Source organism: Phyllobates terribilis, unplaced genomic scaffold, assembly GCF_046119375.1.
Source record: "Phyllobates terribilis strain yellow unplaced genomic scaffold, ASM4611937v1 Scaffold_7__3_contigs__length_470593459, whole genome shotgun sequence".
Classification (NCBI taxonomy): domain Eukaryota; kingdom Metazoa; phylum Chordata; class Amphibia; order Anura; family Dendrobatidae; genus Phyllobates; species Phyllobates terribilis.
The window spans coordinates 89,328,472-89,350,859 of record NW_027362767.1 but is presented as its reverse complement, the minus strand read 5'-3'; the positions used below and the strand labels follow the sequence as shown (position 1 = coordinate 89,350,859).

Here is a 22,388-nt window from a genome sequence, read left to right as displayed (position 1 = left end):
TTTCTTCATACTTACGTTTAGAGACGGTGAGGCAGCAACTCTTCCCGCTGCTACAATAAAGTCCATAATTAAGAGGGTGGCCCCCGGGAGCCCCAAGGAAAAAAACTGAGGCGAGCAGTGCTTGATAATGGTGTTCACTATGTCCTAAAGGAGGAAGGAGCAGAAATAGCAACTTTAGGGGGTTTGTTCATAAATATAAAAACATGTCAGGTCCACTGGTTTCCACCAGAAATTAATTCTAGATTATACAAGGTGGCCCAAAAGTAGGTAATAACAAAACTAAAATAAAAATAAAACATAAATTATAATAATCAAATATATATATATATTTTTTTTTACACATTAATATTATGTTTACTTTTATTTTAGTTTTATCATTGCATACTTTTAGGCCACCTTGTAGAATCTAGAATTAATTTCTAGAAATATCATAATATTCTATTCATTATTATATACATATTATATGCATTAGGCTATGTGCCCACGATGCGGAAAAGCTCCGGATTTTTTCCTGAGCGTTTCTGCATCTCCCTGGCAGAAAAAACGCATGCGGATTGTACATGCGGATTGTACATGCGTTTTCCTGCCAGGGACAAGCGGATGTGAAGCGTTCTTCACATGCATTTCCGCATGCGGGTTGACAAGCGCTTTCCAAGCGATTTTAGCATCACTTGGAAAGTGCTTGACAACTTGGTCACACTATATAAATCCATGCAAACGAAATGGATTTATATAGTGTGACCGTAAAGAATGTTAAAAAATAAATATATACTTACCTTCTGATGGCCCCCGGTGTCTTTATTTGATGCGTCTCGGCTTGCCGGCAGCTCACGGTACACTAAAGGACCTGCCGACGTCAGCGATCGCGTGACCCGACACATGACTAAATGACGTCATGGCAGGTACTTGAGTCCACTGCGAGCTGACGGCAAGCCAATACAAAGACACCGGGGGCCATCAGAAGGTAAGTATAATGTTTATTTTTTATTTTATTCTGCTTTTTTTTACAGGTTCTATGGTACCCGGGTACAGAGGAGAGTCTCCTCTTCTCCAGACCCGGGTACCATCCGCACATTGAAACGCATGGAATCCTCATATACATATACAGTGATGCGGAATCCATGCGTTCCAATGCAAGTCAATGCCGGCGAAAACGCAGCGCTTCCGCAAAATAATTGGTAGTGCTGTGGATTTTTCCGCAATGATAATCCACAGCGGAAATTTCCACAGTATGTGCACAGCTCATGCGGATTATCATTGGGGAACATTGCAGACCTTCTACCATGCGTTTTTTAAGCGTTTCTGCAGCGGAATTGCCGCTGCGGAAACGCTTAAAAAACGCATCATGGGCACACAGCCTTTTTATTATTTTTGATGAGACTATATTGGAGAGGACTCACCTGATCATTATGGAGCAAACCGCAGTGCATAATATTGTAGAAGTGCGTTAGGAAGTCTCTGTTTGGAGACACGTCCTGTCTTCTCTTCATGATTTTGCAGATCAGTTTGTAGGCATGAAGTTTACCTTGCTTGTACTTATCTGGCAACATTGTGGCCTGAAATACAGAAAATAGGCACATCCATTCTTAAAGGGAGTTGTCTACTTTCAAAAAAGTTTTTCCCAGAAGCTCAACTAGTAAAAAAAACAAACCAAACCAAGACTTACTCACCCTCCCCGGGTCCAGCTCTAAGTCTTGCAATGTTTATTATTATCTGCAGTGCGGATGTCACGTCGACAGCGCTGCAGCCGACCACTGAGCTCAGCAGATCTCTCCAAATTGACGTCACACACCACTGAGATCAGTTATTGGCGCTGCAGACAATAACAGACATCGGAACCAGTAGCAGAGACTCTGCTGAACCCGGGGAGGGTGATTAAAGTGTTTTATTTATTTTATAAAATATTAAACTTTTTCTGAAAATTGGCCACCCCTTTAATTTTACTGAACATTTACATGTGCCTGTTCATCTTACTGGGGGTCATGGAAGAGGGAGGAAGCGGGATCTGAATGATACAATCCTGACACTGGACAGTTCATGGTCATTTGTTTCATTTCTTGATTTAGCAACCTACTAATTCTGCAGGTGTCAAACATGTTTTAATCTGGAAAGGCAGCAGTCTGGAAGGTGAGGATATAAGGATTTATTACTCACCGGAAAATCCCTTTCTCATAGTCTTCAGTGGGAGACACAGCAACCATGGGATAGTCTGCTGCCACCTGGAGGCTGACACTACTAATGCAACTAATTGAACATTGGCTCCTTCCCAGCAGACTATACCTCGCCTGCTAGCACCAGGCTCCTCAGTTTTTCATAGTTTCTTCAGTTGGAGGCAACTGAAGTCTGAGTCTCAGACCTACTTAAGGCCTTTAGTAGGTCAGGTTAGGCTTTCTTTTTCTGATGTATTGCTTTTAGGGTAACAGGGTGTAATTGCGCACTCTGTTTCACCCAAGTAGCGGCGGAGAGTACAGGCTGTATTGTTCAGGCGGTATCCTCTCACGCCTGCATGGCTGGACCATGTCCCTTGATGCTGTCGGCGGTCAGGTACCTGGACGGTGGTCTTTTAGCCTTGGGCTGCCCGCCCGCCCACCAAATCGCACGTTTGAATGGAGCAGAAGATGGAGTCTGGAATCCCCAACTTCTAGCTACAGGATCAAGTTTCTTGAAGACAGATTAGTTAAGTAGGTCCCTTGCTGCAGCCCTGCGTTTCGCTGACTTCCCAGTGGTCATTGTTCGGGGTGGTAGCGGCGTCTTGAGTCCTAGCAGGTATTCTGTTACCCTCATTTTAGCCCTGCATACCCCCCAGTGCTTTTTTCGGTGTCCGTCCCCTCCTCCTCTCCCCCAGATCTTCAGGTGTTTGGCCTTGGTCGGAGGGTGTATGAGTGGGGGAGAAGCTCCTTTCCGTACTGTTAAGGGTGCGTGTGGCTGTTGGGGTAGAGATAGAGCTCCTGTAGGGTGGTGATGTGTGTGTTTCACATTAGGTGTTCAGTCTCGTAATCTGTATGGGTGATATCCGGCTCGGGTGTAGCCCTGCACTATTCGCACTCTATATTACTATTTATGATCAGTTACTGTGTCCCCCAATAAGACGAAAGAGGAATGGTGTTTTTTTTAAGAGGCACTGTTGTATTTATGGAGATATTGTACAAGTAGTGACCATTTCCTTTAATCACGAGAAAAATAACCCAAAACATTGGCTCTATATTGTGAGAGCCCAATTCATCAACACTAGTTACACCAGAAATGTATGGGTGTGCTGCATTATAGAGAATACCTTAAAAAGCCATGGGGTGAGGATCCTCAGGGGCGGGATAAGTACAGGTGGAGGAGGAGACGACATATTATCTAAAGAAATTCCCAAATTGTCTCGAATCTGGAAAAGAAAATCAATGACCAAGTTATTACAGAATACAGTAAAAATGAAGATTTTTTACTCACCGTAAAATCTCTCTCAGAGCTTTCATTGGGGGACACAGGAGACCATGGGACATCCAAAAGCAGTCCCCAAGGGTGGGCAAAAGGACAGTACCCTGAAGTCTGAGTTCGGGCCACTGCGGTCTGCAGGACCTTTCTACCAAGGTACGCATCAGACGAGGCGTAGGTGTGAACCCTGTAGAACTTAGCGAAGGTATGAAAGGAAGACTATGTAGCAGCTTTAAAGGAAACCTGTCAGCAGGATTTTGCTAAATTAACTACAGGCAGTGTCATGTTGGTGCTGTTGCACTGATTAATATGATACCTGAGGTGAAGAATTCTGTGTTGTGGTTCTTGTGTAATCAGTGTTTGCAGTTTTGAGTTAATGATATGCTCGTGCTCTGGGGCGGGACTGTAGGCAGGATCTTATCCTGGTGCTCTAGGCCAGATCAGCAAGAAAAGACCTGACCACAGGCCGTCCCGAAGCACAAGTATGTTCCTCATCATGCAGACAGCCAGAAACAATAGTTGACATGCTCTGTGCTGCTGCAGCAGGGTCGCTGACATACTCTGTGCTGCTGTGGCGGGGGTCGCTGACATACTCTGTGCTGCTGTAGCAGCATCACTGGAAGGGGCTGTGTAAATATGAGTAGCTGATGTATAAGAGAGAGATAGTCTCTCTGGCTGTCTGTATTCTGAGGAACATACTTGTGCTTCGGGGCGGTCTGTGGTCAGGTCTTATCTTGCTGATCTGGCTTAGAGCGCCAGAATAAGACCCTGCCTACAGTCCCACCCCGGATCATGAGCAGATCATTACCTCAAAACTGCAAACACTGATTACACAAGACCGATTTCTTCACCTCAGGCATCTTTTTAATCAGTGCAACAGCCCCAACATGAAACTGCCTGTAGTTTACCTAGCAAAATCCTGCTGACGGGTTCTCTTTAAAAAGTAGTGAGGCTGATTCATGGTGGTGGACAGCTCATGAGGCCCACACTGCGCAAGCAGAGTGAGCCGTGACCCTGAGTGGGCGCGCTCTGTCCCTTAGCCAATGGGTCCGTTCTGACATTCTGGAAGCCTAATGGGCAATGGTAGACCTGAAAGCAGGGAGGCCTCTTTAGGGACATTATAAACAGAGTCCGCTCGTCTGACGGAAGCCGTTCTGGAAAGATAGAGAAGAAGGGCTCTCACACCAGGTCCAGTTTGTTTAGTGACTGCTGCCAAGGATGAGGAAATGGACAAAAGAAAGGAAGTACGATGTTCTCATTGAGGTGAAATGTGGAAACCACCTTCGGAAGAAATTATTAGATCGGACGCAGGGCCACTTTGTCCTGGTGGAACACCACGTAAGGGGAATGGCAAGAAAGAGCTGCGAGTTCAGACACTCGTCTGATTGATGTAATGGCTACCAGAAAGGCAACCTTCCAGGAGAGGAAGAAAAGAGATTTTTTTTGTAGTGGTTCATATGGGGACTTCTGAAGGACATCCAGCATTAAATTGAGGTCCCAAGGTTCTACAAGGAGCCGGTAGGTGGGGAACGGATTGCACAACCCCCTAATGGAAGGTCCTGATCTGTGGGCAAGACGCCACATTCTTCTGGAAAAGAATGGAAAGCACTGACACCTGCCCCTTAAGGGAACTGAGTGACAGGCCAGATTCAAAGATCAACTGCAAAACTTACAAAATAAATGGCAGAGCAAAAACAATAGGAGCGGCCCGGTTGGCTTTGCACCAACGGGAAAAAAAGCCTTCCACATACAGTGGTAAATGTGAGAGGAAGAAGGCTTCCTTGCTCTGATCATGGTCTGAATAACGTGATCGGAGAAACTGGCAAATTTCAGAACCGTGGCCTCAGACATGCCGTTAAATTGAGCGACTGAGAATTCTGGTGGAAGTGAGGGACCTGTTAGAAAAAGATATGGAAGATCCGGAAGTTTCCACGGAGTGTCCCGCGAGGAGGTTGATTATTTCCGTGTACCATGATCTTCTGGGCAAGTGCAGAGCGACGAGTATGACTGGCACTTCCTTCCGCCTTAATCTTCTTGACCACCCTGGGGAACAGCGATAGAGGAGGAAACAGGCATGGGAGGGAGAACTGGGACAGGGATTTGCCAGCGCGTCAAATCTGATAGTTACAGGATTACGGGATCCGGGTACAAACTGAGGGACCTTGTGGTTCAGTCTGGATGCCATCAGATCGATGTCAGGAGTTCCTCATCTGAGACAAATCTTGTGGAAAACTGACGGATTCAGGGACAATTCATCAGTGGCGAGACCTTCTCGGCTGAGGAAGTCAGCGGCCCAGTACGTTCTGATCGGCCCATGACAGAATTCGTGCCACTTCTGACCTTACTGCTCGACTTCGAGTTCCTCCTTGGTGGTTGATGTAAGCCACCGCCATGGCATTGTCGGACGGCTGGAGAAAAGGTTCTGCTAGTGGAGCACAGCAAGGAAGATTGCTCTGAGTTCCAGAATGTTTATGAGAAGGGACAATTTCTGATCGTTCTATCGGCCATGGAGTATTAAGTCTTGAAAAACTGCTTCTCAATCAAGTAGACTGGCATCCGTTGTTAAAACTTTCTAACACATTGCCAGAAACGATCTTCTGCGATGGACGAAGAGAGAACGTCTCCCCCATTCCAGGGACTTCTTGATCTGGGAAGGGAGTGTGACAAGCCAATCCAGGGAGTGAGTTGACTTGTCCCATCTTGAAAGAAGAGAGAGCTGTAGAAGGCGTATGTGAAATCGAGCGAATGGAAGCTACCATCTTGCCTAGTACGCTCATGCAAAAATGGAAGGAGCCAGGTGAGGAACCTTTGAGACAGCGATTCTCACTTATTAGAACAGAGTATCATATTTTTCGGATTATAAGAGGCACGGTTTTACCCCCAAATTTGGGAGGAAAATGGAGGTGCGTCTTCTAATCCGAATGTAGCTTAATGTGGGGGTGGGCTGGGGTGGAGCGGGGTCACAGAAGGCAGGGTGGCTGCTGCAGGAAGCTTGTGGCGACTGCAGGAGTGACGCGATGCTGTGGGCCCTGGGCTGGGAGGAGGGGGTGTCTGGCGGTGGAAGGCTGAGGTGGGACCCGGCCTTTCACAAAATGTCGGTGGAGTTCCCACACTTCCTATTCTTTTCACTGCAGTGGACTTTGGGAAAATGGTCGCCGGAGGGGGAGCATGCCCAGATTGAGATCCAGTCTCTCCTGTGACCCCACTCTACCGCAGCCACCCTCACTTCCGATAGGCTACCGTAAAATCGGACTATAAGATGCACCACAATTTTATTGAAAAAAAAAAAAAAAAAAAGAATTCCTCCCCAAAATTTGGAGAGCGTCTTATAATCCGCAAAATACGGTACTTTTCTTCAGGCAGGAAAACCCTTGCCCACGTGTGTGGAACAGCATTTCCAGGAAAACAATGCGTTGGACTGGGATCACAGATGACTTCGAGGTGTTGATGATCCAGCCCAGATGAGAGGGTGTCCAGATGACCTGCAGACTCTTGTGAAATGCTGAGGGGGATGGGACCTTGATGAGAATGTCATCTAAATAAGGGATGTGGAGAATGCCTCTACTCTGAAGAATGGTCATGACCGTCGTCATTATCTTCGTGAAAACCCTGGGTGCTGTGGCTAGGCCAAACAGCAGCGCTGTGAACGGAAAGTAGGATTCCTGGACTGTGAAACGGAGGAACCTCTGGTGAGGAGGAAAAATGGGTATGTGCAGACAGGCATCATGAATATCCACCGAACATAGGAATTCCTGGGGCTTCATGGAGGCCATCACCGAACGAAGGGACTCTATTCTGAAGTGACACAGGCGGCCGTGTCTGTTCAATAATTTGAGGTCCAGGATGGGGTGCACGGAGCCATCCTTCTTTTGGACCGCAAACAGGTTTGAATAAAAACCCGTAAAGCGATCTTATGGGGGAGCAGGGATGATGCTTTGAAGAGCAAATCGATAGCCTTGAAAAACTCGGGAATGAGGGAAGGGATTTTTGGGGGACGGGACTCAAAAAAGCAAGAGTGAGGGAGAGTGGAAAATTCTATTTTAAAGCCGAGGGAGACGACGTCCCAGACCGAAGCATCGTTAACTTCTGAGGGCCACTTGTCCCGGAACATGAGCCGGCCCGAAACCGACTCAGAGCAGAAAGCCAAACCCACGGCCTCGAAGGCTGATTGGGAGAAAGCTTCGATGTGTCTGTCCGTTGGAGGGCTCATTTAGCGAGGCTCCGTCAGAAAGGGGGAGGATGGTATTAGTGGAGAGCCGGGAGACAGGGGGATCTCATGAGGGAGACTCTGCCCATTTTGGAAGCAGGTCCGAAGCAAACAGATACAAGACCAACATGCGTTTTCTTCTCTGAAAATGCTTTTTTGGGTGCTCACATTCCCTGGTAAAGATTCTGTTGAATTCTTTGCGGTTGTTGAAAACCCGGGGATGGCACTTCGTCATTCTGAAGAAGACGGTCTGCTCAGAGGGAGAGGTCTCAGCATACTTTATGTTAAGGGTGTGATTAGCAGCTAGAATCAGACTATCCACCATGTCCCATAGTTTGGAGGATCTGTTTGAATTCTAGATCAGGACCGGACTCCGAATGGGGACCGGACTCCGAATGAATTTCTGAATAATATGTGCAACTGTAGTCACAGGAACATCAAGCTGCTTGGAGATGGTCTTATAACCTTTACCTTTAACATGCTTGTCTATAATTTTCTTTCTAATCTCCTGAGACAACTCTTTCCTTTGCTTCCTCTGGTCCCTGTTGAGTGTGATACACACCATGTCACCAAACAGCACAGTGAGTCTCTGTAGCCCCATATACAGGCACAGTGACTGATTACAAGATTGTAGACACCTGTGATGCTAATTAGTGGACACAACTTGATTTAACATGTCCCTTTTGTCACATTATTTTCAGGGGTACCATCATTTCTGTCCAGGCCTATTTCATGAGTTTAATTTTTTTTAAAAATTCTGTGGAAGCAGAAAAGCAATGTCTGACTTTCATTTGTTAATTTTCATAGATTTTTAATTTATTATTACTTTTGTCAGATTCAAGTTATTTCTGTGACCATTGTGGGTTTTTCTTTCATTAAATGAGGGGTACCAACAATCTTGACCACGTGTGTATTATTTAACTCACAATTCTAAATTACCAGCTTGACAAATATGTGATCTAAAAAGGCAAAGAGGTATAAACCGCTGCCAGACACCTATGGAGTCTGCTTAACTCTACTGAAAACAAAAGGATCAGGATTGCTAAAATCCGACATGCCCAACCATTCTTACCTGTCATGTGCCATTGAGGAGGCATCGGGACAGCCCCATACACATTAAATGTTTTATTTGCTCGAAATCTACTGATTCGGCCAATATTCATGGACACAAAGTTTCAAACACTTCATGATACGATCACTCGTTTTCATCGCTCACTCATACAACGGTGACTGATGGATTACCTTGGCCAGATTCTGCCACAGTTCACATAAGTAATCAAACACCTGGGCATGGATCTCAGGATTGCTTATGTTATTGACATCTCCCAGGATGCCTAGCATTCTCCGCCACATAACGGTTGACACGTCGGCGTGCCAGCCGGTTAGTGTCCCGCCTGCCATCACACTGCAGCTCTCCAGGGGAAACTCGCAGGGCTCTGTACAAGGTAGGAAATAGCAGAACATGTATCAAAAAACGTACATCTTAACATACTGTAAAAACGACATTCAAAAGTGTATAGCACAATGCCGCCGACAATATAGTATTGCCCATCATATAGTCTGAAAAGGTTTCTTGGAATGATAAAAATTGGCTCGGATCACAGTGTCCAACCTGACCGCCGGGTCTCCTGACCTGAGCTAACTGGTTCATAGGCATATTTGAGACTGTTAGCTCAGGTCAGGAGAGATACTGGTCAGGCTGGGTGCTGCGATGCGAGCACGGTCAGTGTGAAAACGCTTAAGTAAAAACATATTTGCAAGGATACACTCAAACTTAATTAGTGGAAGCATGACTGTTCCTATCCTCAACTATACTTACAATTGGCCACTGATCTAACTCTACTCAGATTGTCACAAGCGGCTGACTGTTTTGTCTTCTACAATAAAAATCTCTGTAGTCTAATTATTTGGCATCATTGCACAACAGCCAGAGGCGTACATAGAAATCATGGAGCCCTATAGCAAGAGTCCGTATTGCACTCACACCTCCCAAAAAGAAAAAAAAAATTTTGCTGAGTATGTGGGGTCAGGACACATACGCGAAGTCACAGAGGGGCATACGTCCCAACTTTTAAACACAGAGATGGACATGTATTTCAGTATGCTGTGTTGTCATCCACTATGATTACCTTTTAATAGCTCCATACAATATGATGTCCCCAAAATGCCTCCACACACGGCATGGTACTCCACAGTGAATTCTCCAACACAGTTTGACCCCACACGTGCACAGTATGGTGACCCCACAGAAAGCCACCAAAGTTTCCCCCACATTGTAGGAAGCCCACACATTACAGCCACCACACTGAATCCACCCTGCACAGTGACCAACCCCACAGTATGATGCCCTCACAGTACACCCCCCACAATATGATGGCCTCTGAAGACTCAAACAGTCCCCACCCAACAAAGTATGATGCCTCTACAAATCCCCTACCCAGTATAATGGCCCCCCCACACAGAATTTTGGCCCCCATAACTAAACACACCCTTAAGGTTCCCCACACAGTATGATGCCCCCCGCTGCACTCTAAGCAATTTGATGCCCCCCACAAACTATCCCACACTCCGTATGATGCCCCCCCCCCACACACACACATTGGCTACCATAACCAACCACACATAGTGCGATGGGCTTCACAGCCTCCCACACACAATATGAGGGACCCCACACAGGTTGATGGCCTCCACAACCCTCCCCTTCTCACACAAACACACTATCCCAATGTTATGGCCCCCACTGCACCGCCACACACACAGTAATATGGCCCCCACAACCACACCTCTCACATTAGGATGGCCCCCACACACAGTATGATGGCCAGCACAGTCCCCCAAATACAGTATGATAGCCCCCACTGCCGCACACATCCAGTAAACTGGCCCCCACAGCCTCCCTCTTCCACAGTATGATAGATCCACAGCTACCCCCCATACACACAGTATGATGGCCCAACACCGCCCCCCTCCGACATACAAACACATAGTATAATGGCCCCCACAGCCCCCTACAGACAATATTATGGCTCCTACAGAGTATGATTATTTCACAGTTCCCTACACAGAATCATGCCCCCTAAGTACCCCAAGGCTATGTGCCCACGATGCAGAAATGCTCCGGATTTTTCCTGAGCGTTTCTGCATCTCCCTGGCAGAAAAAAACGCATGCGGATTGTACATGCGGATTGTACATGCGGATTGTACATGCGGATTGTACATGCGGATTGTACATGCGTTTTTTCAGCCAGGGACAAGCGTTTGTCACGCATTTTGCACATGCGATTTCGCATGTGGGTTGTCAAGCGCTTTCCAAGCGATTTTAGCATCACTCGGAAAGTGCTTGACAACTTGGTCACACTATAGAAATCCATGCAAGCGGCATGGATTTTATATAGTGTGATAAAGTTAGTTAAAAAAAAAAAGAATAAAAATGTTAAAAAATAATAAAAAAAAAAACATTATCCTCACCTTCCGATGGCCCCGGTCTCCTTCTCCGGCCTTCTTGGTGTCTCGTGGTGGTGTAAAAGGACCTTCCATGACGTCATTCAGTCATGTGACAGGTCACGCGACCGCCGACATCAGCTGTCGCGTGACCTGTCACATGACTGAATGACGTCATGGAAGGTCCTTTTACTCCATCACGAGCCACTGGGGAGCCAAGACGTACCGGATAGAAGACCGCGGGCCATCGGAAGGTGAGTGTAATGTGTTTTTTTATTTTAAATTATTATTTATTTTTTTTTTACAGGTACTATGGTATCCGGGTTCGGAGGAGAGTCTCCTCTTCTCCAGACCAGAGTACCATCCGCACATTGAAACGCTTAATATTCGCACGTGCACATGTAGTGATGCGGATATTATGCGATTCAATGCAAGTCTATGGCTACCAAATCGCCGCGATTAAGCAAAATAATTGGTAGTGCTGCGGATTTTTTCCACAATGATAATCCGCAGAGGAAATTTCCGCAGCATGTGCACAGCACATGCGGATTATCATTGGGGAACATGGCAGACCTTCTACCAAGCGTTTCTGCAGAGGAATTGCCGCTGTGGAAACGCTTAAAAAACGCATAGTGGGCACACAGCCTAAAAAAGTAATGACCGACAATAAAATAAACAAAAAAAACATTACCTCGCCCTGTTCCTCTGGCATGCTGCACTGCTTTATACATTGTGTGCAGTGAGTGTTCACACAGCAGGTGCAATGTAGGGACATCACCGCTCTTGCTGCGTTAAGACTCAGACGCACAGGCAGAATAGTGGCACAGGGAGCTGACGGCTCCCTGCTCCATCATTGGGTTATAAAAGTAGATAATCACTTTATTTATATAGCACCAACAAATTCTGCAGCACTTTACAATTATGCGGGGACATGTACAGACAATAAAGACATCACAAAGTAACACACAGTTCACCAGTTACAGGAGTGAGGGCCCTGCTCGCCAGCTACAATATATAAGGAAATAGGGGGGAAATAATAGCTAAAACGTATTTGTCATGCATGGTCCAGCCATCATTATAATAAATAGGGCAACGCAGATACCATTGAAATCTAAATGCCTGAACCCCCCCCGCACCTCCTGGCTTATGGACCCCTTAGTGGTCACGTGGTCCGCCGCTATGGGAGGTACTCTGGTAACAGGGAGCTAAATAGAGCAGGGGATCTACAAGTGGCTTCTTGGCGATCACTGCTGTAATCTGACAGCAAATGTCTTCACTGCAGTAGCAACACTGACACCTACAGGAACAAACCCTGAATAACACTGCATAGCCAAGCCAAATGTTTAATATTGTGATTTATTTAGAGATTTCTACAATCTTTCACTCTCCACTGTACATTTTATTCTGAAAAATAAATCATGATTCTTAATATAATTTAAAGGAAATCTGTCACCAGGTTTTTGCTACCTCGTCTGAGAGCAGCATAATCTAGGAAGAGAGACCCTGATTCCGGCGATGTGTCACTTACTAGGCTGCTTGTTGCAGTTTTTATAAAATCACTGTTTTATCTGCTGCAGATCTAGCAGTGCTCTGAATGCTGAGCTCTGTATAACCCCGCCCACACCACTGATTGGCAGCTTTCTGTGCACACTGCAGAAAGCTGCCAATCAATGGAGGGGACGGGCTTACACAGAGCTCATGAATATGGAGGACTACATGGCTGCAGGTTTACTAATCCTCTAGTGATAATTTCCTGCTGATAAAACTGTCACTGTATCAAAACTACAGCAAGCAGCCCAATAAGTCACACATCACTGGAATCAGGATCTTGGCCACTATATTATGTTGCTCTCAGATTATGTGGTAAAAACTTGGGAGATAGATTCCCTTTAAGACATAATAAAATTACAAAACAATCCTAAATCCTGAAAGTAAATGAACTGGAAATGTACCTATATCATCCGGCGTCTGTAAAACTGAATGTTGAAGCTTTTCATGCAGTTCTGTCTGTTCAGATGTAAAAGCAGCAGGAGATGGCGTCTGGGATCGCGAGCCGTGAGCAGACGCGGCAGGGGACACATTCTCAGAGCCTAAGACAGCATTACAAAAAAAATTATAAGTGTTTAGGTGCAAATTATATAATTGCCAACAATAACAGCTTTCAATCTGCTTTCCGTTATGGGACCCATAGAAAAGGGTCGTGTTCATTAGACAACCCTTCTAACAAAGCTGTGACGTCAGCACAAGCCGCTGAATCGCCGGCAGGAGCGGTCTGCGCCAGCAGAGATCAGTTAGCAACTACCTGCCTGTTAGTTCTTAGGCCCATAGAAAAAAAAATATATATAGTCCTTGATGACCCCCTTTATTATTGCTGCAAATATTCTATCTTCACTTATCAAGAGCCATTCTTTTTCATTTTTATGTTGAAATAATATTAGATTATAATTAGTTTTTTTGGGTGTGTCAAGGGTGAAAAACAAAGTTGCTTTCAGGGATCCAGAACATTTCAGCTTTTATGGCAGCTCTGAAAATCACAAGTCTTCTCCGTAGAAGACCAGCCCTCGCTTGTGGTTCTCACTGGTGCCGTTTTAGGGTATATATGTTTTTTTTTGGTTATCTTTTATTGCATTTTTTCAGGAGAGTCACAGGTGGATCATAGGATGACAGGAGCATCCCTCTCTCTAACCAGTTATATGCCGCATTCAAATCGGAAGGGTAAGACCTCCATGATAGGCGTAATCTCCGATCCTGACTGGTCAGTCCCCCTATACTCTTTAGATAGAGGTCGGCCGATCAATGGTTTGGTCAATCATTCAGCCAGCAGGTTTCTCAGCCGACTCTCCCATACATAGTAACACTTGCTCTGCTGAGCATTCCTGTGCACTCTGCGATAGAGCCGCGTTCACACATGTCTGATAAACATTAGACTGTTGTCCAAGCACGCCACAATTGGTGGGTTCAGCCAATGTTAGCCTAAAATGTATGGGGGTCTTTAGACTGGCGTATCACTTGTATAATCAACCAGGCATCTGCTGGTAATGGCACAAACACAGCTGAGTCCAAGCCATTACTGTGCCGTCAAAAGAAGGCAACCCCAGCTATGTGCCTCGTATGGAACCCCTCTTTATGAGTCAGATAGGACAGGTGTTGTCTTCTTAAAGGGGCACCTATAGCTCAGGTGGATCTGACCATGTATTACTTGGAGGGGTCATACATTTGCATTGCTCCTGTATAATGTTATATTTCACCCGTTATGGCAGATATCATATACATGAAACTAAAAATCTCCAGCCTATGTAATGCTCCAATCCATCACCGTACATTTATTATCATTCAAGAACACCATCTGTGGAAGATGCTGAAACTTCATCATACTTTGTTTCATGCATTATAAAGAAGGTACCATATTTTTCGACTATAAGACGCACTTTTTAGCAAGGAAAACTCTTGCTAAAAAGTGTGTGTGTCTTATAGTCTGGGGGCAGCTTCCTGTGATGGAGGAGAATGCTGACACCGCATGCTTCCCGATCCGATCACTGAGAAACCTGCTCTCTCCTGTCCCACACAGATCTATGTGATTGGTGCAGAGCAGGAGGGGAAGCTACTAGGCCCTGACCGGAGGCTGCACGAGCTGAACAGCTGAAGGACCTTCACCCGACTAGCTCCAGGACCTTTCAGATCATCTGATCAGTCACATGCCTGGAAGTAACTGCAAGATATGGTAATTTATACTGTGTGTGTATATAAATGTGCATGTAGCACAGCTGTGTCTATATGTGCCTATGTAGCAGAGCTATGTTTGCCTATACGTACAAATGTAGCAGAGCTGTGTGTGTCTATATATGTATACAGTGGGGAAAAAAAGTATTTAGTCAACCACCAATTGTGCAAGTTCTCCCACTTAAAAAGATGAGAGCGGCCTGTAATTGACATCATAGGTCGACCTCAACTATGAGAGACAAAATGAGAAAACAAATCCTGAAAATCACATTGTCTGATTTGGAAAGAAATTTTTTTCAATTTTTGGTAAATTACAAAAGTTCACTTCAATACTTTGTTATATATCATTTGTTGGCAATGACAGAGGTCAAACGTGTAAATCTTCACAATGTTGGCACACACTGTTGCTGGTATGTTGGCCCATTCCTCCATGCAGATCTCCTCTAGAGCAGTGATGTTTTGGGGCTGTCGCTGGGCAACATGGACTTAACTCCCTCCAAAGGTTTTCTATAGGGTTTAGATCTAGAGACTGACTAGGCCACTCCAGGACCTTGAAATGCTTCTTACGAAGCCACTCCTTCGTTGCCCTGGTGGTGTGCTTGGGATCATTGTCATGCTGAAAGACCCAGCCACGTTTCATGTTCAATGCCCTTGACTGATGGAAGGAGGTTTGCACTCAAAATCTCACAGTATATGGCCCCATTCATTCTTTCATGTACACGGATCAGTCATACCAGTCCCTTGGCAGGGAAACGGCCCCAAAGCATGATGTTGCCACCCCCATGCTTCACAGTAGGTATGGTATTCTTTTGATGCTCAGCATTCTTTCTCCTTCAAACACACAGAGTTGTGATTCTACCAAACAGTTCTACTTTTGTTTCATCTGACCATATGACATTCTCCCAAAACTCTTCTGGATCATCCAAATGCTCTCTAGCAAACTTCAGACGGGCCCAGACATGTAATGGCTTAAGCAGGGGGACACGTCTGGCACTGCAGGATCTGAGTCCCTGGCGGAGTAGTGTGTTACTTATGGTAGCCTGTGTAACGTTGGTTCCAGCTCATAGCAGGTCATTCACTAGGTCCCCCCAAGAGGTGCTGTGATTTCTTCTTACCATTCTTGAGATCATTTTGACCCCACAGGGTGAGATCTTGTGTGGAGCTCCAGATCAAGGGACATTATCAGTGGTCTTGTATGTCTTCCATTTTCTAATTATTGCACCCACAGTTGATTTCTTCACACTAAGCAGCTTGCCTATTGCAGATTCAGTCTTCCCAGCCTGGTGCAGGGCTACAATTTTGTTTCTGGTGTCCTTTGACAGCTCTTTGGTTTTCACCATAGTGGAGTTTGGATTGTGACTGTTTGAGGTTGCGGACAGGCGTCTTTTATACTGATAACAAGTTCAAACAGGTGCCAGTAGTACAGGTAATGAGTGGAGGACAGAGGAGCCTCTTAAAGAAGAAGTTACAGGTCTGTGAGAGACAGAAATCTTGCTTGTTTCTAATTGACCAAATACTTATTTTCCACCAAAATGTAAAAAAAAATTCTTTCCAAATCAGACAATGTAATTTTCAGGATTTGTTTTCTCATTTTGTCTCTCATAGTTGAGGTCTACCTATGATGTCAATTACAGGCCTCTCGCATCTTTTTAAGTGGGAGAACTTGCACAATTGGTGGTTGACTAAATACTCCCCCCCCACTGTATGTAGCAGAGCTGTGAGTCTATATGTGCATATGTAGCAGAGCTGTGTGTCTATATGTGCATATGTAGCAGAGCTGTGTGTCTATATGTGCATATGTAGCAGAGCTGTGTGTCTATATGTGCATACAGTACAGACCAAAAGTTTGGACACACCTCATTTAAAGAAATTTCTGTATTTTCATGACTATGAAAATTGTACATTCACACTGAAGGCAACAAAACTATGAATGAACACATGTGGAATTATATACTTAACAAAAAAGCGTGAAACAACTGAAAATATGTCTTATATTCTAGGTTCTTCAAAGTAGCCACCTTTTCCTTTGATGACTGCTTTGCACACTCTTGGCATTCTCTTGATGAGCTTCAAGAGGTAGTCACCAGAAATGGTTTTCACTTCACAGGTGTGCCCTGTCAGGTTTAATAAGTGGGATTTCTTGCCTTATAAATGGGGTTGGGACCATCAGTTGTGTTGTGCAGAAGTCAGGTGGATACACAGCTGATAGTCCTACTGAATAGACTTTTAGAATTTGTATTATGGCAAGAAAAAAATCAGCTAAGTAAAGAAAAACGAGTGGCCACAATTACTTTAAGAAATGCAGGTCAGTCAGTGCGAAAAATTGGGAAAACTTTGAAAGCGTCCCCAAGTGCAGTTGCAAAAACCATCAAGCGCTACAAAGAAACTGGCTCACATGAGGACCGCCCCAGGAAAGGAAGACCAAGAGTCACCTCTGCTTCTGAGGATAAGTTTATCAGAGTCACCAGCCTCAGAAATCGCAGGTTAACAGCAGCTCAGATTAGAGACCAGGTCAATGCCACACAGAGTTCTAGCAGCAGACACATCTCTTCAACATCTGTTAAGAGGAGACTTTGTGCAGCAGGCCTTCATGGTAAAATAGCTGCTAGGAAACCACTTCTAAGGACAGGCAACAAGCAGAAGAGACTTGTTTGGGCTAAAGAACACAAGGAATGGACATTAGACCAGTGGAAATCTGTGCTTTGGTCTGATGAGTCCAAATTTGAGATCTTTGGTTCCAACCACCGTGTCTTTGTGCGACGCAGAAAAAGTGAACGGATGGACTCTACATGCCTGGTTCCCACCGTGAAGCATAGAGGAGGAGGTGTGATGGTGTGGGGGTGCTTTGCTGGTGACACTGTTGGGGATTTATTCAAAATTGAAGGCATACTGAACCAGCATGGCTACCACAGCATCTTGCAGCAGCATGCTATTCCATCCGGTTTGCGTTTAGTTGGACCATCATTTATTTTTCAACAGGACAATGACCCCAAACACACCTCCAGGCTGTGTAAGGGCTATTTGACCAAGAGGGAGAGTGATGGGGTGCTATGCCAGATGACCTGGCCTCTACAGTCACCAGACCTGAACCCAATCGAGATGGTTTGGGGTGAGCTGGACCGCAGAGTGAAGGCAAAAGGGCCAACTGTTAGAACCCTCCTGTTAGTTTTTTCTATTTTGTGGTCATGTGACCATCTGCCTATATATTCCAGCTCCGCCCTTCTGGCTGTGCTGGACTTCAGTGTTTGACTGTTTCTCTATCCTGGTGCTTCGGTGCCTTTCTCTGTCAGTTCGCTTGGTCCTCTTGGACCTCTAGTACTTTTTGTCAGTTTGTCTTTTGTGTTCTACAACAACTTCTGTTAGGAGGTGTCCCATTTTTGTTCCAGTCCTTAGTTCTTTTAGGGACCCCTCCCTTAATTCTATAGGTTTTCGTTCAGACTAGCCGAGGACGAAAGCGTGTCTGTTCACTAAGAACAGGCAGCCCGCTACATCGTAGGGATTCAGCTTAGTCTTACTGTAGGGACAGCTTTCCCCTATATTTCCTTAGTTCTTGTTGCAGATCATAACAGTAAGTCCAGCCCAAAAAAACTAAAAGGAAAGAAATTCGGGGATCAGTATGGTTTCCGTCCAGGATTGGGCTCAATGCCTGCAGGGATTGTCTCTGGAGGTGGCCGAGCTTCAGCAACACGTGAGTAGCTGTTCTGGAGCGCATTTTGTGGAACCGAAGGTAAGACTGCCTGATGTTTTTTATGGTAAACAGCAAGATTTTTTTTCCTTTAAAAATGCTTGTTTGTTATATTTTCGTTTGAGACCAAGATCCTCTGGGAATGAATCACAGCGTATTGGTTTTATTATGTCACTTTTGCGCAAAGAACCACAGGGTTGGGCCTTTTCTCTCCAGCTTAATGATCCATGTTTAAGTTCTGTTGAAGAATTTTTTTCTGCTATGGGGCTATTATATGACGATCCTGATCGAATCTCATCTGCTGAATCAGAACTTAGACGTTTGAATCAGGGGTCTGATGATGTTGAAAATTATTGCACACACTTCAGGAGATGGGCTTCAGAAGTTAAGTGGAATGATTCGGCGCTGAGATGTTTATTTCTTGCTGGTCTGAGTGAAAAGGTTAAGGATTTGCTAATTGCATTCCCTGCACCTGAGACTCTACAGGAAGCTATGCAGTTAGCTGTTTGTATAGACAGGAAACTGAGGTGCAGGCTCAATGAGGTAAAGACTCCTGTAATGTCAGGTCCTAGACCCCAGAAAATCTGCTCTGACGGTGGGGAACCGATGGAGGTTGGGGGGATGTCACTCCGCTATCAGGAAAGAGACCGGAGATTCGTCGAAGGTTTGTGTCTTTATTGTGGTAAAGCTGACCATTTGATTAAGTATTGTGAGCGTCGTTTAAGTAAAGAAAAAAAAAAGGTCAGTTACGCCCGTATAGCTTGTTTATGCTCTGCAGGAGTGTTTCTTTCTGGGAGTACTACCCTGCAGGGAGATTTGATTGAATTTCAGGTATTTGTGGATTGTGGTTTAACACTTAATGTGATTGATAAAGGGTTTTTGGAAAACCTTAAATTGAAATCCAAACCTTTGTCATCATTTATTTCTGTGGTTGCAATTGATAACACTCCTTTGAAATGTATTACTCACAAGACTGCTGCATTGCCTCTCACTATCAATGGAGTTCACCAAGAAATTTTGGACTTTGTTGTTTTGAATAATTTACCCTCTCCAGTTGTTCTAGGATTGCCTTGGTTAAAACTGCACAATCCTTTATTGCACTGGTCTACTAATGTGATTAAGTCTTGGAGTCCGAAGTGCTATGATAAATGTAGTAATGGTCGCATTGCGGCTGTGGAAAAAGGGGAATTACCTGTACCTATTCAAGATTTTTGGAGGGTTTTTTCGGAGGAGGAGTTGCAAGTTTTACCTCCTCATAGGGATTATGATTGCGCCATTGAGTTTGTTCCGGGTGCTACTCTTCCCAAAAGTCGCTTGTTTAATCTGACTATCCCTGAAAGAAAGGCCTTGGAGGAATACATACAGACTAGCCTGGCTGCTGGTCACATTAGACCTTCTAAGTCGCCTGTAGCAGTTGGATTCTTTGTTAAAAAAAAGGACGGCAGTTTACGTCCATGTCTGGATTTTCGTGAAATTAATAAGATTACCGTATGCAATTCCCACCCATTACCGTTAATTCCTGACTTGTTTAACCAGTTAGTGGGAGCCAAGTGGTTCTCCAAAGTTGATCCCCGGGGGGCATACAATTTGTTACGTGTGAAGGAGGGTGATGAATGGAAAACTGCTTTTAACACTCCGGTAGGTCATTTTGAGAATCTGGTGATGCCTTTTGGTCTTACCAATGCACCCGCGTTTTTTCAGAACCTTATTAATGACATCCTGAGACCTCTGATTGGTAAGAATGTAGTTGTGTATTTGGATGAAATTTTGATTTATTCACCAGATCTAGAGTCCCATTGGCAGAGTGTACGTGAAGTTTTGCAGTTATTGAGTGATAATTCAATCTTTGCTAAGCTGGAGAAATGCGAGTTCGCTGTGCAGAAAATTAGTTTTTTGGGCTACATGGTCTCCAGCGAGGGCTTTGAGATGGACCCGGTGAAGGTTCAGGCTGTGCAGGAATGGCCTAGGCCTATTGGTTTGAAATCTATACAGAGATTTTTGGGTTTTGACAATTATTACAGGAAATTCATTAAGAATTTTTCTATAATTGTTAAACCTCTGACCGATCTCACCAGGAAAGGTGCGAATACGGCCCAGTGGACTACTGAGGCCATTGAAGCGTTTGAGTATCTCAAAGAGACGTTCAGTTCTGCCCCTATCCTTATGCAGCCTGATGAGACCAAGCCTTTTTTGGTCGAGGTCGATGCTTCATCGGTAGGGGTCGGAGCAGTTTTGTCTCAGGAGAACAGGGATGGAGTACATCCTTGTGTCTTCTTTTTGGAAACTGAACTATGATGTTGGAAATTGGGAATTGCTGGCTATTAAACTCGCGTTTGAACATTGGCGTCATTTTTTGGAAGGCGCTAGATTTCCTATTCAGGTTTTCACAGATCATAAGAATTTGATCTATCTGGATGCTGCCAAGCGCTTGAATGCCCGACAAGCTAGGTGGGCACTTTTTTTTTTTTCGGTTTCATTTTTCTGTTACCTATATCCCTGGTACTAAGAATGTTAAAGCCGATGCTTTATCTCGCAGAATTTGCTCTTAACAATCATACATCCTCCTCTGCTGGGTGTTCTCCTTTTTTTTGTTGTACTGGGAGACATCGGTCTTTTGGTTCGTTCTCCAAATTAGGGTCGGCGGTGCCGGAGGAGGAGAATTTTTCCGGTGATTTGGAGAGAGTTTGGACTAATGTACATTGTAACCTGCAAGAGGCTAACAAGAAGTCCAAGAAGTATTTTGACAGGAAACGTAAGGAGGTTTTGATTGCTGTGGGTGACATGGTTTGGTTTTCCTCGAAGAACCTGCGGTTGAGGATTCCCTCCAGAAAACTGGGTCCTAAGTTTGTGGGTCCATTTATAGTGTTTCAGGTTGTTAACCCGTCTGCTGTTAGGCTGGATGTCCCTACTTCCTGTAAGATTAATCCTGTGTTTCATGTTTCCTTGTTGAAAAAGGCTGATGTGTCAGATAGGGATGCCACTGTCTCAGTTCCTCCTGTGGTGGAAGACGGCGAATATGAAATTTCTTGTATCTTGAATTCGAGATGGCATAGAGGGAGATTACAGTATCTTGTCTCCTGGAAGGGTTTCGGTCCCGAAGACAACTCCTGAGTAAGGACGGATGATGTCTCTGCTCCTAGGCTTGTTAATGCTTTCCACAGGAGGTTTCCGGATAGGCCTGGGCCTGGAGGATCCGGAGGATCCTCATAAAAGAGGGGGTACTGTAAGAAACCTACTGTTAGTTTTTTCTATTTTGTGTTTTGCGGTCACGTGACCATCTGCCTATATATTCCAGCTCCACCCTTCTGGCTGTGCTGGACTTCAGTGTTGTTTTACTGTTTTGCTAGCCTGGTGCTTCGGTGCCTTTCTCTGTCAGTTTGCTTGGTCCTCTTGGACCTCTAGTACTTTTTGTCAGTTTGTCTTTTGTGTTCCACAACAATTTCTGTTTAGGAGGTGTCCCATTTTTGTTCCAGTCCTTAGTTCTTTTAGGGACCCCTCCCTTAATTCTATAGGTCTTCGTTCAGACTAGTCGAGGACGAAGGCGGGTCTGTTCACTAGGAACAGGCAGCCCGCTACATCGTAGGGATTCAGCTTAGTCTTACTGTAGGGACAGCTTTCCCCTATCTTTCCTTAGTTCTTGTTGCAGATCATAGCACCAACAAGCGCTAAGCATCTCTGGGAACTCCTTCAAGATTGTTGGAAGACCATTTCCGGTGACTACCTCTTGAAGCTCATCAAGAGAATGCCAAGAGTGTGCAAAGCAGTCATCAAAGCAAAAGGTGGCTACTTTGAAGAACCTAGAATATAAGACATATTTTCAGTTGTTTCACACTTTTTTGTTAAGTATATAATTCCACATGTGTTAATTCATAGTTTTGATGCTTTCAGTGTGAATGTACAATTTTCATAGTC

The 22,388-nt window shown here is 44.9% G+C and overlaps 1 protein-coding gene across 5 annotated transcripts in view; it reads right to left on the bottom strand.

Annotated features, from left to right (window-relative positions):
• RALGAPA1 (Ral GTPase activating protein catalytic subunit alpha 1) overlaps window positions 1-22,388 on the bottom strand; it is a 243,755-nt gene that overhangs the window by 123,883 nt on the left and 97,484 nt on the right. For all 5 annotated transcript variants that reach the window (XM_073638956.1, XM_073638952.1, XM_073638954.1 and 2 more), the window contains 5 exons: window positions 13,024-13,161; window positions 8,873-9,066; window positions 3,275-3,373; window positions 1,401-1,556; window positions 16-144 (listed from right to left, as the gene is read on the bottom strand). In XM_073638956.1, the coding sequence (XP_073495057.1) occupies window positions 16-144; window positions 1,401-1,556; window positions 3,275-3,373; window positions 8,873-9,066; window positions 13,024-13,161 (716 nt within the window). The remainder of the gene's footprint in view (window positions 1-15; window positions 145-1,400; window positions 1,557-3,274; window positions 3,374-8,872; window positions 9,067-13,023; window positions 13,162-22,388) is intronic.